A 17,612-nucleotide genomic window follows, 5' to 3' on the forward strand; every position below is an offset into this window, starting at 1 on the left:
GAGACTGAATGAGCGGGAGCTTCGGAGGAAGGTTAGGAAGCGGAAGAAGCAGCCTTGGGTTTCTTCTGCTTCGATGAAACCTTTGAAGGAGAAGAGTCCTACTTAGATTACTTTCGCCGTTGCCCAAACCTTTCTCACTGGGAGGTAGACCACTCCCGACACTCGGAACACTTACTACCCACATCACACCGTTGACCTTTGCAGGAAGGGCAAAGGGTATAAGAATCGGTGTCTTCAGTGAACATGAAAGTACTGCAGCAGCACCCCTCACCTCTAGGGCAGGTACGCATGGCCAGCAGAAGTCAACGCACACACACACTGAAAAAAGAAAAAGCAAAAAATAGCATTAATGGCAGTTCAATATTTGGTAAGGATGAAGAGCGGAAACGACCGTTTCACCACTTGAGCTAAAAGCAAAGTGAGCTCAATCACAGGTGTGTGAGTTGGAGGGGTAGCGAGCTACCCACCCCCCGCTAACTAGCAGGATGGGTAGTTAAGCCTAACTAAATTTTAATGGCTCGTCCTTTCAACTTCGGCAAAGTAATGCCCCTAATAAATAGCGTAGATTTGTATTCTAGTTATGGAACACCCTGATATTGTATTTGGGGATTAGGTACTGTACTGTATTTGTATCTAGGACAAATACTGTACTATATCTATGCATAAGAAAAAGATGAAAATATCTTACCTTTTTTGCCATTTTGCAGTATGGGCAATATGTTTTTGAAAATATCATTACACAGTTTTCCTTTATCTTATTTCTGACATTTTGTGCAACTGGACCTTTCATATCAACAGCTGCAATCTGGCAGCTAGGTGAGCCTCCCATCTGTGCAATGTGGATGTTTAACACCTGCCAACACTACAATAATTTTTAATAGCTGCAATGTTGTCAATTAAAATACAGACAGTAACGGTAAGCTTTAAATCATTTTGTTTCAAATACATGAACTTCTATCAAAAAAAATAAACAGGAACTCGTTCTTGCTGAATCTGGTATAATGATTTGCTGGGATGATTTATATTGTACACTTCTAGAGTATTACATAACTTATTCAGTATATAATGTATTGTACAAAAAGCTAACAATTTTGGATTTGTCATAAATATACAATATTGCAAAGTTGGTTCAGAAATTTCTTAAGAAGCTGAAAACAATCAACAAAGGTAATTACAATAACAAATGCCTTGATGACCATTTATCAAAACATCACTTAATTGGATGCCATAAAAATTTCAAAAGAAAATATAAAGAATCAATAACATCTCATGAAGCAGTACGAGGGAAAGGCTTAACTGTCCAAATTGTCCCACGGGTGTTGGAAGGCAACTCTGAATGCCACCAGTGTGTTTGGCACTAGGGAGAACTACACTGGGAGTTTCAGTTTAAGGGACGTCGCGAACAACTCTAGCATTGGCGAACCCCAAAAAGTTATTACTCTGTTCACTATCCAAGGATTCAAAGATCACTCAAATCCAACTGTCTGAGCCTTCCTGCTAAGATTATCTGCCAGGATGTTCGTCTTACCCGGTAAAAACTGATCTGACAAGGAGATCGTGTTGTCGTCCATCCATTGCAGGATCTCTACAGCTAGAAGGAAAACTTGCCATAGAATAGAACCTCCTTGTTTTAGATCCACCACTATGGTCATGTTGTTGCTCTTCAACACTGAAAATGATAGAGGGCAAGAAACATAGTCTTCAACTCTAGGAGGTTGATGTCTCATAGCTGATATAATTCAGAAACAGTCCAAATGCCATGTGCTGTAGCAGGTGGGGCCCCCATCCTTCCTTGATGCATCCATGAACAGCATCAGTTCCAGAAGGGGACAGGAGGTCCACTTGTTTGAGGAAGCTATGGATTGCTTAGACGTCACAACTCGATGGAGGAGGAAGTCTTGACTTGCCTTCCTCCATTTCTAAACTACTGCCTCAACATCTTCCAAAGGGATGAGGGAAGGACCCTTGATCGAGGGTTTCTGCAGGTAGCGAATCACCCTCTGAAGCACCTGCCATTGGAACCTGGAGACGATGGAATCGTGCCTCTTCACATCCCAGCTGATCCATTAGTTTGCAGTATTGCACATAAGAAATTTGATCACCCTCACACCTGTAAGGTCAATGCTCTTGAGCACGTTATGGTTCTCGTGGTCGGACAAATCTTCGGTGTCAGGTAAATAGCCGACCGTCACTGACCAGTAGTCCACCCAGGAGGAGGCCTGAAGATTACCTCTTGTCATCCTCTATTATATGTTCAAGGCATCTGCTGCTGAAAATGCAACAAGCTGTGTTGCTAACTTTTCCGCAGCTGTACCCTTGGCAAGGGTCAAAACTGCTGGGTCTATGGTAAAAGAGAAGGAGGGATGTCACTTTCAACTCTATAGTACAGTGTTTCCTCTGCCTTATTAAAGGTGGGGGGATTATCTTGGAGGCCTTCCCAGCCCTAAGGGAGTCTTTCCTAGCAGAGATCTGTGAGTCTAATTTATCAGTGGCCTCAGCTGCTAGAAACGACCATGGACAGAGCCTCACCAAGACCATTAACTTTCTTCATACAAGTGAGTACCTGCAGGAGTAGACCCCATTCCCCAACCTCTGTGTCCCTTGACTTAGGACCAGCTAGTAGGGGAAACACCTCGAGAGAAATCTGAGTCATCAGCAAAGGGTTCTTCCACCTCCGTTATTGTAAAAGTTAGGGGAACGAGGTCTTGACAGACCTTCACCAGCCAATAGGGAGGTTGCAGCGAACTGTACCTGACTCTGGACACTGTGGTCTACTAAGGTTTACAGTCCCAGATTTTGGGGAACTTGAAAGAGTAGAGTTGAATATGCCAAATCTAGAAGTAATTTGTATTTTTCCTAACTTAAACAAACCTTCAGCTATTTATATGGATTATCCTTTTGGCGAAGCTGAAACTAGCCATAAGACTTTTTTAGCAAGATGGAACTACCCTACAGCTAGTTAGCAGCAGGGGGTGAGAGGAGGAGACTGGAGTACCCAGCCACCCATCTCATACACACACTCACCTGTGTATTCTGATCACTTTTGATTGCAGGCAGGACTTATGGGAGACACAGGACCCAGAGAAGAACGGGTCTGCTAACATGCAGGTCAGAATCTGAGCGGGTAGGATAATGAGCTCATGTGAGACCCTAACCACGGCCGGCATCGCTTACAGCAAACAATCCCGGTTAAAGATTTGGCTTAAAAGGCATCCCAAAATGAATGTCCTTTGGTTTATTTGTATTTTATATCCTATCCCTAGTGACTACTTTCATACATATTGATCTATAATATGCTTAGGATTCCAGCTTATAAATACCAGTTGTCTTTTACTATATCTCATCCTCAAACATTTCTTGTGGTAAACGATACTCTGAAAAGAATTTTCCTACTTAAACACTTAGTTTAAATATTGTCAGCACAATGCAGAACAATTGCAGTTTTTGGCTGCTTTAACATGATAGGAAAAGCCAAGTCAATGGGTTTAGACATGCGTTTCTTTCGTTTTCCGAGAAATGAGTTTTAAGAGATGTCTGGAAACAGGCACGTCGATGGTCTGATGAACCTAGATCATGCGGTGATTTGCTATGTGCATTTTTTGCAAGGATGTTATTGCTGACAACAATTTGGAGTTCAAGCTGCAAAATAATAGTTTTGCTTCTTGCTCTGCCATTCGTGAAATGTATAGTCAGAGGAAGACAGAATAGAGACTGTAAATTTCATTCATCTTGTCAATAAATGGTTTGATGTTATCAGCTTTTGTTCAATGTTTGGTGACAAAGTTTCACGAAATGCTTTTGGGATAAATTATGAGCAGAAAATAATTCTTATAGAAAATATATCAGTAGTTGATACCATGAAAACCATGATAGTTGCAAATTCAAGATTTAAATGCTTGTAAGCACTATGAATTAAAAAAAAAAAAAAAAAAAAAAAACCACCGAGTAATTTTGTTATATAAGTCACTTATAGACTTATGAAATGCATACAGTAATAAATTCTAGTGTTAAATCATACAAGGTGATTAAACTGAATCTCTTCGAAGACTTCTTTGGTTGCATACACCAAATGAATGGCCAAAATGACAATCCAAATTCGGTACGTTTTAAGTTTTGCTTAAGAAAGGGATTTTGACGAAGGAAAAATCTATTTCTGGGGAGAGACCTGTGACGCCCGGTGAAAAGGGTCCTTCTTTACACTTTTCTAATATAAATCTTCCAAATATACTAGAGAAAGATAAAAGCATGGAATGCAGAGGTTACAACCCTCGCGCGATCACCTTGTGGGTGTCGTGTATTTAACAAGGGCGTGTGAAAATCACTATTCACAGGCTGTCTTCCATTTAGATAATCCCTTCATCAAAGGGGAGGGCCGTGACAGGCCCTAGAGAATACAGTTGGGCTACCCCACCGACACCTACTACTCGCGCTCTCCAGGTCATCCTTCTGCAAGAACATATGGCTTGGCAAGGAAAGCGTGGGTCCGTACAAAAATAACCGGGAAGGGTTTCACCGGGCGTCACAGGTCTCTCCCCAGAAATAGATTTTTCCTTCGTCAAAATCCCTTTTCTGGGTCGATCTGTGACGGCCAGTGAAAATGTACTAGAGAATGCCTTCCAAGCCCAATAAAGTAATAACATAATGCGGAGAATACAATCACCATGTACGACAATAAAGGGATTTTGACGTAGGAAAAATCTATTTCTGGGCGAAGGACCTGTGCCGCCCAGTGAATAAGCTCCATTTAGCACTTATTCTTAGGTAATTTACTGCTAAATATACCAGAGAAAAAATGTAAAGGAGTGCTAGGTTAACTAGCTCGCTCACCTATTGGTGTCGGTATAAAATTGGGCGTATATTCCAGAGGTCCCGCACTATTTAGATTAATCCACGACAGAAAACCCCAATAGAGGAGAGCCGTTCAACCTCACTCGGCACTACTAACAATGCATCCGCTCAGAACCCAACTCCTTAGCACCCAAAGTTTGGGGACTCCAAGGGAGAGGAGCTGGGAGGGTTCACTGGGCGGCACAGGTCCTTCGCCCAGAAATAGATTTTTCCTACGTCAAAATCCCTTTTCTGGGCTCGAACCTGTGCCGCCCAGTGAATCTATACAAGAGAAAAAATGTCACCAAACTTGCAAAATAAAGGAAAAAACATAAGCGTAAGGGAAATACAGGATGCTTTTAATCAGAAATGAGTACCAAAAAACAATTATAAGGGTATCTTAAATATGAACATAAATCCAATAAGGTAGGTATAATAATGCCGTGAGTGATAATATATACAGATACTCAGGAGCATAAAATTTACAAATATAATAACAGTATTCAGGTGCGAGACCAACGAATACAATAGGGTATAAATGAGGCAGGTAAGAGGGAGAGATAAAGAGTCAAGGCATTAACCTGTGAGTTACTTGGGAGTAACTACGCTCCCTGCGGCTACTGTAGAAAATTTTAGGGCTTCCAAATGTTTAAGGTAGTGTTTCTTGAACACTGACGGTGATTTCCACCCTGTATACCTGGAAAGGTCTGTAAAATTCATGTGGTGAAAGAAGTTCACCGAGGTAGCAACCGCCCTGATATCATGTGCAAGAGGAAAAGAGTCAGGGTTAGCTTGTTTAATAAAATACAAAATTTGTTGCCTGATCCCTTTAATAGTAATGGTACCGCCTTGTTCTCTAACGAATAGAGGCCCCGAGGAGTTAGAGGAGGTCCGGGATAAATAAGACCTAAGAGTAGTGACAGGGCACAGAGACGGATCTTGCGTGAGGGGAACAATTTTCCAGGAGGTCCATCTGTTTTGAGGGTCTTCATTCTTAGCCAAAAAGAATTTGTTAGGAGAAAGAAGGACCTCTCCTGAAGGCAGAAAGTCAATATGACCCGGGTCTCTCGACAAGGCTGCCAATTCAGAAATTCTTGCCCCGGAAGCCAAGCTCACCAGGAAAAGTGTTTTCCTGAGAAGGGGCATGTAATCACAAGAACTGTTAATGGTATCAGAAGCCAATTTGAGTACGTCATTAAGGAACCAGGTCACCGGGGTAGGACGAGTAACCGGTTTCAGTCTGGCACAAGCTTTCGGAATTGAAGCTAACAAAGAGTCGGTTAAGTCTATGTTAAAACCCACTAGGAAGATCTTTTTCAGAGCCGATTTAATAGTGGTGATAGTATTGGCTGCCAGACCTGATTCTAATAAAGATCTAAAGAAAGTGACTGTAAGGTTCAAGTTCATACAGTTCACGTCTGAGTCTATTAAAAATTTTGCCAACTTTTTGACTGCAGAGTCATACTGGCGGATGGTGGAATCCCGTTTATCCGATTCTAGGAACAAGGTGTTTTGAGGATCAATATTGGCACCATGCATAGCCGCAAACTTCATAAAGTCCATAAAGTTAGGGCGCTCTGAATGTTTGAGAAAGCGTACACAACGCGTGTTTGTACTATCTGAGACAGAACCGGATTGGGTATCGGGTGAGGGTATAGTCTCAACTCCCGCAGGAGAGGATACCAGTTGCTCTTGGGCCAGTTGGGTGCGACCAAGGCTACTTGTCCCTTGAAGGATCTCAGTTTGTCTAGAACTTTCAGCAAAAGATTCACCGGGGGAAAGAGATAAATCTTTTCCCAGTTGTCCCAATTCTGTGACATGGCGTCTGTGGCGTAAGCCTGAGGGTCTAGATTGGGAGCCACATATACTCTCAATTTGTGGTTGGATTCCGTGGCGAAGAGGTCCACTTGGAGACCGGGAACCTGAGAGAGAATCCACCGAAATGACTTTAGATCGAGTGACCATTCCGATTCTAGAGGGGAGGTCCGGGACAGGGCGTCTGCCACTACATTCCGGACTCCCGCCAGGTGGACAGCTGAAAGATGCCAACGGTTCGAGGCTGCTAGGGAGAATATGGCTACTAGAACATGGTTCAGAGGCCCTGACTTTGACCCGCCTCTGTTGAGGCAGCGGACCACCACTTCGCTGTCGAGGACCAGACGAAGGTGTTGTTTCTTGGGAAGAGCGAGACGTTTCAGGGTTAGAAGAACTGCCATGGCCTCTAGCACATTGATGTGAAAATGGCGGAACAAGGGAGTCCAAAGACCTTGAACTTTCTTGAGCTGAGAATAGCCGCCCCAACCTGATAAGGATGTGTCTGTGTGAATGATTAATTCCGGAGGCGGAAATCGAAGGGGAACTGACTTTGACAGACTGTTTGCTCTTGTCCAAGGAAGAAGTCTTTCCCGTAGAATGGGAGGAAGGCGGACTTTCCTGTCCCGGAGCTTCCGGTTCGCCCTCGAACGCCAGACACGATTGATATCTTTCAATTTTGCCTTCAGAAGAAGATCCGTCACTGAGGCAAACTGAAGGGACCCCAGAATCCTCTCTTGGAGTCGTCTGGAACTTACTTTGTCTTTGAGAAAGCGTTTGGTGTTCCTTGCAATCTCTAACCTCTTGGGTCTGGGAAGACACAGAGTATGAGATATAAGATCCCATTGCAGGCCGAGCCATTGGAACTTCGATTTTGGAAGAAGACGGGACTTCTTGAAGTTGATCTGGAAGCCTAGAGATTGAAGATAATGGATGACTTTGTGAGTGGCTTTTAGGCAATTTTGGGAGGTGTCTGACCAAATGAGCCAGTCGTCCAGATAGGCTACTACTTGAATCCCTTGATTCCTGAGTTCCTGAACAGCGACTTCTGCTAGCTTTGTGAAGATCCTTGGGGCGATGTTGAGCCTGAAAGGCATCACCTTGAAGGAGTAACTTTTGTCCCCTAAGCGAAAGCCTAGGTACGGACGGAAGTGTCTCGCTATCGGGACGTGATAGTAGGCGTCTGTAAGATCGATAGAGGTGGTGACGGCCCCACGGGGAAGTAAGGTCCGCACCTGCGAGACGGTAAGCATTCGAAACTTGTCGCATTGAATGGACAAGTTGAGAAGGGATAGATCTAGAATCACTCTTCTCTTGTCTGAATCCTTCTTCGGGACACTGAACAGCCGACCTTGAAACTTCAGATGTTTCGTTTCTTGTATGGCGTTCTTTTGTAAAAGATCCTGGACAAATTCGACCAGGTCCGGAGTGGAATGTTGACGAAATTTGTTCGGAGGAGGAGGTCCTTGAATCCAACTCCACCCCAGTCCCTTGGAGATGATACTGAACGCCCAGGGACTGAACCTCCATTTGTTGCGGAAGGCATAGAGCCTCCCCCCTACCTGCTGCACCTCAGTATTGGTTTGAGGAGTTGCCTCCACGTCCGCCTCGGAAGTTCTTTCCTCTGCGAAAGGCTCTTCCCCTGCCTTTGTTCTGGTTAGAGCCACGGTGGTAGCCTCTACCTCTACCATAACTCTGGGAAGAGCTATGAGCCTCGTAAGACTGGTTAAAGGCAGGGGAAGTGGCGGAGGCACCAGAAAGCTGGCTCTTAGGTAGCAGAACGGTGACATAGTCATCCGAAGGAGCCTGAGAGGTGGAAGGCTGTGCAGGGACAACAGAAGATGGAGGAAGAGGCAGCCGGAAGTTGGATGAAGCACTCTGCTGTTGCCTGAACTGGGTGGAGGTATATGGTCTAAGCTTCTTCCTACCCCGGGCTTGATAATTTGCGGGGTCATACTTGCGTTTAGGGGTCAAACCCCAACGGGCTTTAAGGCTCTGATTAACCCTAGTGGCCTCCGCCAAGACTTCCTCTACGAGATCCTCGGGGAAGAGATTTGAACCCCAACAGGAGGACCGGATGAGTTTATTAGGTTCATGCCTAATCGTCGCCTCAGCTAGGACATGCTTGCGACATCTGCGTTTAGCAGTAGCGAAGTCATACAAGTCATAATATAAAGACTGTAACGTAGCCTTGTTGAGAGACTTAAAAATACTCTCCGTATCGTAAGTCAAGGCTATCGACTCCGTGGATGTGGCCAGGTTTAGAGTACGGCCCACACGTAGACGGGAATCATATTCTTGTTTAATGAGGGATTCCGGGAGACGGGGAAGCTTCTCACTAAACAAGACTGAGGCACAGTCTGCTGCAAGCTTGCCGGAGGTAAAGGTGGTATGGACATTGTCCCAACACTCAATACCTGAGGGAAGAAGGAGGGAGATTGGATCCACCTCTCGGATGGGAGGCAAGGGCTTCTCCTCCAGAGCATATTGAAAGGCAAGCTCTGCCACCTTATTGACGCATGGAGTCAAGGTGTTCTTGTCCATTAAGAACATCGTAAAGGAGCTTTTATGAGGCGTCAGCATGGTGTTAGTGCAGCCGATGTCGTTTAAAAATCTGGCCCAAACAGATTGGGCTTGCTCCTTCGGGAAGATGACCGTCTCTTTGGGGACCTTGTCTAATCGAACTAAAGCTTCCTCGGTAAGCCTGGCATAACCATGAAATGGAAATGCCAGACCAGGAGGAAAGAATTCAAAGTCCTCTAGAGGACGAGTGCCAAGGCCCTCCAGAGTCAACATTCCGTCTGAGAACGGGGAATGAAGAGCCATCCGCCAGGGGTTATTCTTGGCAAACGGCGGGAGCTTAGAGGCATCCGGGATGAGAGAGCTTTGGACTCTCTCCGGAGCTCCTTGCTCTAAAGCCCCAATTCTCTGACCGAAGTTAGAGAACATCGTGTCCATCCTCGACTGCATCTCCGAAACCAACTTTGCCTGCATCTCCGACACGATGCGAAGCATGGCTGATTCGGAAAGGCCCGGGCTAGCAGCAGGAGGGGCGGAAGGAACTCCCGGGTCGTGAGACTTAGAGGAGGAACCAGAGGTCTTTGAAGACGGGTTCGTACAATGTTTAGAGCCATGAGAAGTCTTGTGAGGCTTGCAAGCTTTGGGTAAGGTCCTTGAAGTAGACTTATCCTTAGGGGGAACCGGGTATGAACGTTGAGACGAATCACGGTCCCCAGAAAATCCAAGAAAAGAAGAGCGATCAGAAGAAGAAGAAAGAGCGGGGCTGAGGATAGGAATCTCAGCGCCGGACACACCTGCCTCACTTACCACCCTACCTGTATCCGGCTCGTCTAGTAACATTGGTTCGACGTCCAGGTTCATGGAGGCAACATTGTCCTCCAGACCTCCGGGGGCGTCCGATGGATCTTGCTCTGGGTCGATAAGACCCGTTATAGTGGCATCAATGTGGGCAATGATGGGAGCTGCCACATGCCTAGCCACAGCAGCTGAAAACTTGGCGTTGGGGTAAACCATGGTGCAGTAGTCCTCAGATAGGACGTACGGCCGCTTAGACTTCACATTCCGGGCAAACCCACCAACCCACACCTTCAGTGTGGCCCGAGCCGCAGACTTTTGCTCCGGGGATGCCTGAAATAATAGTGGGAATTATAAAAGGGAGACTCCCAATGGTCCTTCAAGACCATAGATATCTTACTAATAGTAAAATAAAATAAGAAGGCAATATAGCCAACGGGACTCACCGAGTCAGATCCAAGGGTAGTGATGAGGTCGAAGCAAATCACACAGTTATCCGGGTGCCATACCACAACGTCTTCCAGTTGAACCCCACAAGGGGCGTGAGATCGGCAGACGGAGTGGCCACAAGGCTGGTGCAGAACAGCTGCACAGGCCGGCGTCAGACAATGCACCATCTATAAAAAGAATAGTATATGAGAAACTGTAATTCTCTTAAGTAGGGGCGGGTCCGGAGGACCCGGGCCTAACATAGGTCTAACACAAGATTAGAGCTTAACTGTACTATTCTTTAAGTAGGGGCGGGTCCGGAGGACCCGGGCCTAACATAGGTCTAACACAAGAATAGAGCTTAACTGTAATATTCTTAGGTAGGGGCGGGTCCGGAGGACCCGGGCCTAACATAGGTCTAACGCAAGGTTAGAGCTTAACTGTAATATTCTTACATAGGGGCGGGACCGGAGGACCCGGGCCTAAACATAAGTCTAACTTGAAACTAAAGTATAGCAATCCATTCCGGTCAAGCCGGGAGCATAAAAAAGGATGCAATAGCAATGAATTAAGACACATGGTGTCTGATTTCCCGGGGCGGGGTAGACCCCGGGCCGGGAAATAAAAGTATATCCAATACCAATTCATTTAGGGACTCCGGGGTAGTGATCTGTCATATATAATCATCATAGGAAATGTCATAAAATAATAGGGGGGCGGAACTGTAGCTAAGAACCGCCAATCGAACCCGGAGGGTTTCGTATAACATAAGCCAGAATGAAAAGTGAATATAAAATAGGGTGCACCGGGATCCAACTCTGTTGACCGGTGGCCAACCAGACTAGACAGAGACGAACCCGCCGGGCCACCCGGAGGACAAAGTCCATAAACACTGAACTACCCCCTCTAAAAGGAGGGAAGGCAACGGTCCCTTACTGGAGGGGGGAGAAGCCTAGCCGCCCACCTAGCTAGAGGGGGAGCGTGGGGGAGGATCACGTGATACGAGGCAGCAGGGCTACCAACTGACGATCCCCAACCAGACAGATCAAACGGAGTAATGGCACAAATATTCATTATAATAATAATAATAGCGTTAAATTATATGAATAAACACATAGAAAATTTTTGGGCAAGGCATGCAACATAATAATCAAATCACAAAAGACACACCTGATGGCTAAAAATAACATTGCCGCCTAGCACGAAGGTCGGTAGCCATAACGATACGTAAATGATATCGGCCCAAAAATTGAACCACGAGGATTCTAAACGCTAAATAATGAATATTCACAATAACAAATAATATTTGATAATAAAAATAATACACATAGTAACACCGCAAGTGAAAATTAAAAGCTCTCAAAAACAGGAGTACCAACTGTAGTGAAATCAAGCAAGATCGGTATGAACGAAGAGAATAAACTCCTATAATATAAATATTAAACGATCTAGGTTGCTCAAAACACAGTAAAACCCAGCTTGGTACTTAACTTAGACGGTGTCTCTTGGGAAACCGACGAAAAAGCCATAATTCAATGGAAAATAACCAAAATCGAGAGCACAACAAAAATGCGGGTTACTTTACTCGTCGTGCTAAAAGGAGTTGAGTTCTGAGCGGATGCATTGTTAGTAGTGCCGAGTGAGGTTGAACGGCTCTCCTCTATTGGGGTTTTCTGTCGTGGATTAATCTAAATAGTGCGGGACCTCTGGAATATACGCCCAATTTTATACCGACACCAATAGGTGAGCGAGCTAGTTAACCTAGCACTCCTTTACATTTTTTCTCTGGTATATTTAGCAGTAAATTACCTAAGAATAAGTGCTAAATGGAGCTTATTCACTGGGCGGCACAGGTTCGAGCCCAGAAATATAATATAATAATGTAAGAAACGTCCAATTACCAACTAGCCAAATGACATAGGGAGCGTAAGGCTAAATAACTAAGACGACAAGGAATCAACTGAGTGTCAAATCGCAAAAGGCATCAAACCTTACATGTCTAAGCATATCTAAACCTTAAAGGAACGGTAACTACAATAACAGTTAAACCATAGGAATTAAACATGGCAAATGTCAAAGGGCTAACGAACTACCCAGGAGAGTGGCGACGTGGTGTGAGTGGCGGGTAGGAGGGAGAAGAGAAGAGATGATAGAAAGGAAGAAGCAGAGATTAATGGAGAGGGAATGGGCTCCCCGCTGCCATCGTCGGGTATTTAAGGGCCCGTAAAATCTTTAGATAGTGGCGTATGACAACCATAGGGGATTTCCAACCCGTATATTTTTTAAAAATCATCAAAGTCCCTGTTCTGGAAGTAATTGATGTAGGTATCTACTGTCCGTATATCATGAGCCTGGGGAAATGATTCCGGATTAGTATGTTTAAAGAAGTAGAGGATTTGTTGCCTGATGCCATGAATGGAAATAGTACCTCCTTGTTCCCCGATAACCAAGGGGCCAGACGAGCGGGTGGCAGTTCTAGCTAAAAAAGGCCTTGAGAGTAGTAACTGAACACAGAGAAAAGATCCTAGGGAAGAAGAATAATCTTCCGAGGGGAGCACCTATTTTGCGGATCCTCATTTCTTAGCTAGGAAAGCATTGTCTGGAGAAAGGAGTTCTTCGGCTGAAGGGAGGAAATCTATGTTTTCCGGGTTCGTGAGAGAGCTGCTAGTTCTGATATTCCATCACCTGAGGCCAAAGCCGTTAGAAATAAAGTCTTCCTAAGAAGAGTGATAAGAGCAGGATTCATTGTCCGTGTCCGGCGCAAGTTTTCAGGACACCGTTCATAGACCAGAGTCCTTTTGTGGCCAAACCGAAGGTCAAAGCCTAGCACATGTTTTTGGAATAGATGAGAAATAGGAATCAGCTAGGTTAATGTTAAACCCAACAAGGAAGATCTTCTTCAAAGCTGACTTGATGGTGGTTAAAGTGCTAACTGTTAGGCCTTTGCCAAATAAGAACCTCAAGAAAGAGATGTCTATATTCGGAGACATACGAGTATGGTCTGAACTCTTAGGGAATCTGCTAGTTGTTAACGGCCGAATCATATTGGCGAATTGTCGAGTCCCTTTTGTCTGATTCGATGAAGAGATCGATTTCCGGTTCAATGTTCGCGTCTCTACGAGCTGCAAACTTCCTGTAGTCCACAAAGTCAGAGTTTCGGCTACCCTTGAGCAATCTGACACAGTGAGTTTGGATTACTTGAGTCAGTTTGGGGAACGGAATCCGGAAGGGATGGAGTTTCAACTTGAGGAGGAGAGGAAACCAACTGTTCTTGGCCAGTGAGGTGGTACTAAAACCACTGCCCCCCAGAAGGAGCGTAGTTTGTGTAAAAGTCTCATTACAAGATTCACTGGGGGAAATAGGTAAACCTTCTTCTAATGGTTCCTGAGTATCCACCGGAATGAAATTATGTCTAGAGACCATTCTGATTCCAGTGGTTTCGTCCTGGCTAGTGAGTCTGCTCTCACATTCTGGACTCCCGCAAGGTGAGTTACTGACAGGATCCAGTTCTTTTCTGTTGGCCAGGCGAAGATAGTGACCAGGATCCGATTCAGGTTGGGTGACTTGGATCCTCCCCTGTTGACGCAGTGTACCACGTCTGTGCTGTCTGACACTACTCTGATGTGGCTCGACCTCGGAGGAGAGAGTCTCTTCAGGGTCAAGAACACTGCCATGGCTTCGAGAACATTGATATGGGTCTGTTTCATGGCGGGTGACCAAGACCCCTGAAACATCTGATGTTCGGAGTAATCCCCCCATCCACTTAAAGGCGAGGCTGTATGGAATGTCTCTTGTGGAGGTGGGAATTGTAGAGGAACCGATTTAGAGAGGTTCTTCGGTTCGGACCATATGGGCGTAGTCTCATTTTCAAGACAGAGGGGATCTTTGAGACCTTGTCTCTTAAAGGTACTGTAGCTCTCTTTCTCCAAACTCGATTGATGTCTTTGAATTTTTGTTATTGAAGTGAATTGGAGAAGGCCGATGATACTTTCTAAGGTTCTTCTGGACATCTGTTTGTGTTTGAGAAAATTCTTGATCTTGGAAGCTATTCCTCTTACCTTTTTGGAAGGGAGAGACAACGTGTGCTTCGAAAGGTCCCACTGAATGTCTAACCATTCTAAGTGGCCTGATGGTTGCAGGCGAGACTTTTGGAGATTGACCCGAAATCACAGGTTGTTGAGAAATCGAAGTACTTCCTTCGTAGCTCTGTTGCCTTCTATGGCCGACCAGGCCCAAATGAGCCAACCGTCCAGATAAGCCATGATCTGTATCTCTTGGTTCCTGAGTTGTTCTAACACTGTCTCTCCCAGTTTCGTGAATATCCTGGGATCAATGTTGAGGCTGAAGAGCATGTCTTGAACGCAAAGGCTTTCCTTCCTAGGCGGAAACCCAGATAAGAAGAGAAGTTTCGAGCTATAGGCACATGATAATAGTCGTCGGTAAGATCGACAGTGGTGGTGACGGCCCCACGGGGAAGTAAGGTCCGTACCTGAGAGATAGTCAACATCCGGAACTTGCCGCAGAGAATGTAAGAGTTTAGCTTTGACTAGTCCCGGTCCACTCTCAATGCCGACAAGCCTTTCTTCGGAATTGTGAACAGGCGGCCTTGGAACTTCGGTGATCGGTCCCGTTTGATTGCTTTCTTCTTGAGTAACTCTGTGGTGTACTCTTTCAGGATGGGAGTGGATTTCTGGGAGAAGGTCACTGGTGGAGGAGGAGGACCTTGTGGCCATTTCCACCTCAAACCTTTAGAGATTATGCTATGAGCCCACGGACCGAAGGTCCAATGGTCTTGAAAGTGGTAAAGTCTCTCCCTTACCGGGACTACCTCGTTGTGAGGGAGTGAACCTAGGTCCTTTCCTTCCCCGAGCCCCCTTTTTCCTAGGTCCGCCTTAATGGCAGAACTGTCTTCTACTCCTGTATCTTCCTCTCTGGTGTCCACGAAAGGAACCTGAGGGTTCAGAGCTAGGGCTGTATGCAGGCGAGGGCATCCAAACGGGGTTGGGCTGTGTACCTGGGGAACCAGTGAGGTATCCCACCTGATGAGGGGGGATCCGGATGCATAGGCGTCGAATCAGAGGAAGACTGTGATGTCGAGTGGGTAACTGACTATTGATGGCAGTGACCCCGGTTCGTTTTGTAGAGGGCAAATCTCTGCTTCTTCTTGAAGAAAGCTTGCTTTTGGTCTTCAACCTTCTTTCTGGCAGTGAGGCCCCGCCTTTCCTGCAATTTTGGGTTGCTCTCGTATCATCTTGTAGAACCTTGTTCACCTCCTCCTGAGGGAAGAGGGTTTTACCCCATCAGGAGGAAACTATCAGCCTGCTCGATTCCTGTCTGATAGAGGCCTCAGACAGAACGTATTTCCCACAACTAACCCGATCAGACCACCAAACGCAGAGATTGGTTCTTCATGAATATCCGAAACAAAGTCTCAGTGGGATAAATCGAGGCTAGGGTCTCCCCGAGGTGGGGTCCGGCTCTTTAAGAGCCGGCATGGCCGAACCTTCTTTGTCAGCTTGAATAGTAAGACCTGTCCATTTATCCATAATAGGCAAGACAACAATGAGAGCAGCTGTAGATATGGCGTATTCCCCATTATGTGGGGTGAGCTTGGAATTATCGTACCCCCCAGCCCGACAACATCCTGGTCCAGACAGATCGGGCCTGCCCTTTAGGAAATAATACCGTTACCTTCGGTACCTTGTCTAACCTAACCAAGGCATGCTCTTTCAATCGAACGAATCTGTTGAATGGGAATTCTAGTCCCTGAGAGTAAATTCTAGGTCCTCCAGAGGGCGGACGTCTATGCCATCCAGAGTTATGGTACCATCTATATATGGGACATGTAAGGCAAATTTCTATGCGTTGTTTTTATCGAAGGAGGTTACTTCGATACGCCTGGGGCTGTAGGGGGAGTCATCCAAGTTCCTGAACGGATCCGACTCACCACCATATCTTTGAGCTCCGTCATAGCCCCTTGGCTTTCCCTAGAATGTGTTGCATTTAGCAGTCACGGTTTTATGCAAGGTAATATGAACATCAGGATCCTTTGAGGGTCCTAGGTCGGTGACGCAGGTAATTGCAAAGCTGAAGGCTCAAAACTCATCACCACCTACCTGCCCGTCCATGGGGTCGATGTCCAACCCTAGAGAGGACACTCCGAGGAGATAGGGTCCTCTAGATGGAGCATTCCTTCCAAACCTTGATACCCAAGGGCGGAGAGCCGCTCTTGCAGGCCGGAGAGATTCATCATCATCCTGAAAGAAGTGAGGGGATTAGTGATGAAGGAGAAGACCGTTCTCCTCAATAAGCAATGCATACATTAATCCGGATCAAATTAAATCATCGCCAAAGGATACCAAAAGGAAACATATTAGAACCAACTTACATCATGGGCCCGGAGTAGGGAGGACAGCTCGTAGCAGAGCGTGCATGACTCCGGGAACCATACCATGTAGGCGGACCTTCTGTAAAAGAAAGGGGACATAAGTCTGGATGTTCCTTGAAACTCTGGTTAGTGATCCTATTCACAGGCTGGGATCAGCCGTATAACTATAACTAATAATAATGCCTATATTTATTCATATATTCAATTATAACTATGTATAAATATGGATAAATATCCATACAACATCGTGTTCAAATAGAAATAAATTTCTACTCAGTACTTGGAACCGAACGCTAGCCCCTTCTAATGGAAAGCCAGGTCGAAACCAACCATGCCATGAGAGGCTATCTACTGTTCCTTGAGACTCTGGTCAGTGAACAGATGAATCAATAGAATACTAATATCCAGTACAGTAACCACATAACATGTAACTATAAACCTCATCGGTAAAATAATGTTAACCCCGGTTCTGAACGTCTGAGTCAGGGGTGGCCAACCTATGGCGCATGCGCCAACAGTGGCGCATTTCATGATTACAAGTGTCGCACTATACCCCAAAGATAGTAAATTGAATGACTTTTCTTTAAAATTGCTAATTATGTTCATATATTTTCATTAGGACTTTCAAGAATAGCTAATGAATATTATCAACGCAAATTCAAAGTGTCATTAAAGTAAGTACAGTTTACTTTGTATTCATGTTAAATCCTTTCCTTTACAGCTAAAACAAAAGAATGGCCACCCATGGTCTGAGTGATCTCTGTTGCCACCGGAGATCCGGTGACAAAGGTCCGTCATAGTGAAAACGTGAACATCAAAGGAAAGCTAATATTAACCTCAA

The 17,612-nt window shown here is 45.4% G+C and overlaps 1 protein-coding gene across 1 annotated transcript in view; it reads right to left on the minus strand.

Moving 5' to 3' along the window:
- The window catches only part of LOC137654346 (glutaredoxin-2, mitochondrial-like), an 88,601-nt gene extending 71,750 nt beyond the window's left edge, over nt 1-16,851 (minus strand). Inside the window, exons 1-3 of the mRNA XM_068387961.1 lie at nt 16,772-16,851; nt 16,500-16,640; nt 689-862 (exon numbers count right to left, since the gene is read on the minus strand). Coding sequence (XP_068244062.1) covers nt 689-862; nt 16,500-16,640; nt 16,772-16,837 — 381 coding nt within the window. The 5' untranslated portion in view covers nt 16,838-16,851. The remainder of the gene's footprint in view (nt 1-688; nt 863-16,499; nt 16,641-16,771) is intronic.
- Between the last annotated feature and the right edge of the window lie 761 nt (nt 16,852-17,612).

The sequence above is a fragment of the Palaemon carinicauda genome, chromosome 15, assembly GCF_036898095.1.
Source record: "Palaemon carinicauda isolate YSFRI2023 chromosome 15, ASM3689809v2, whole genome shotgun sequence".
NCBI classification, from domain to species: Eukaryota; Metazoa; Arthropoda; class Malacostraca; order Decapoda; family Palaemonidae; genus Palaemon; species Palaemon carinicauda.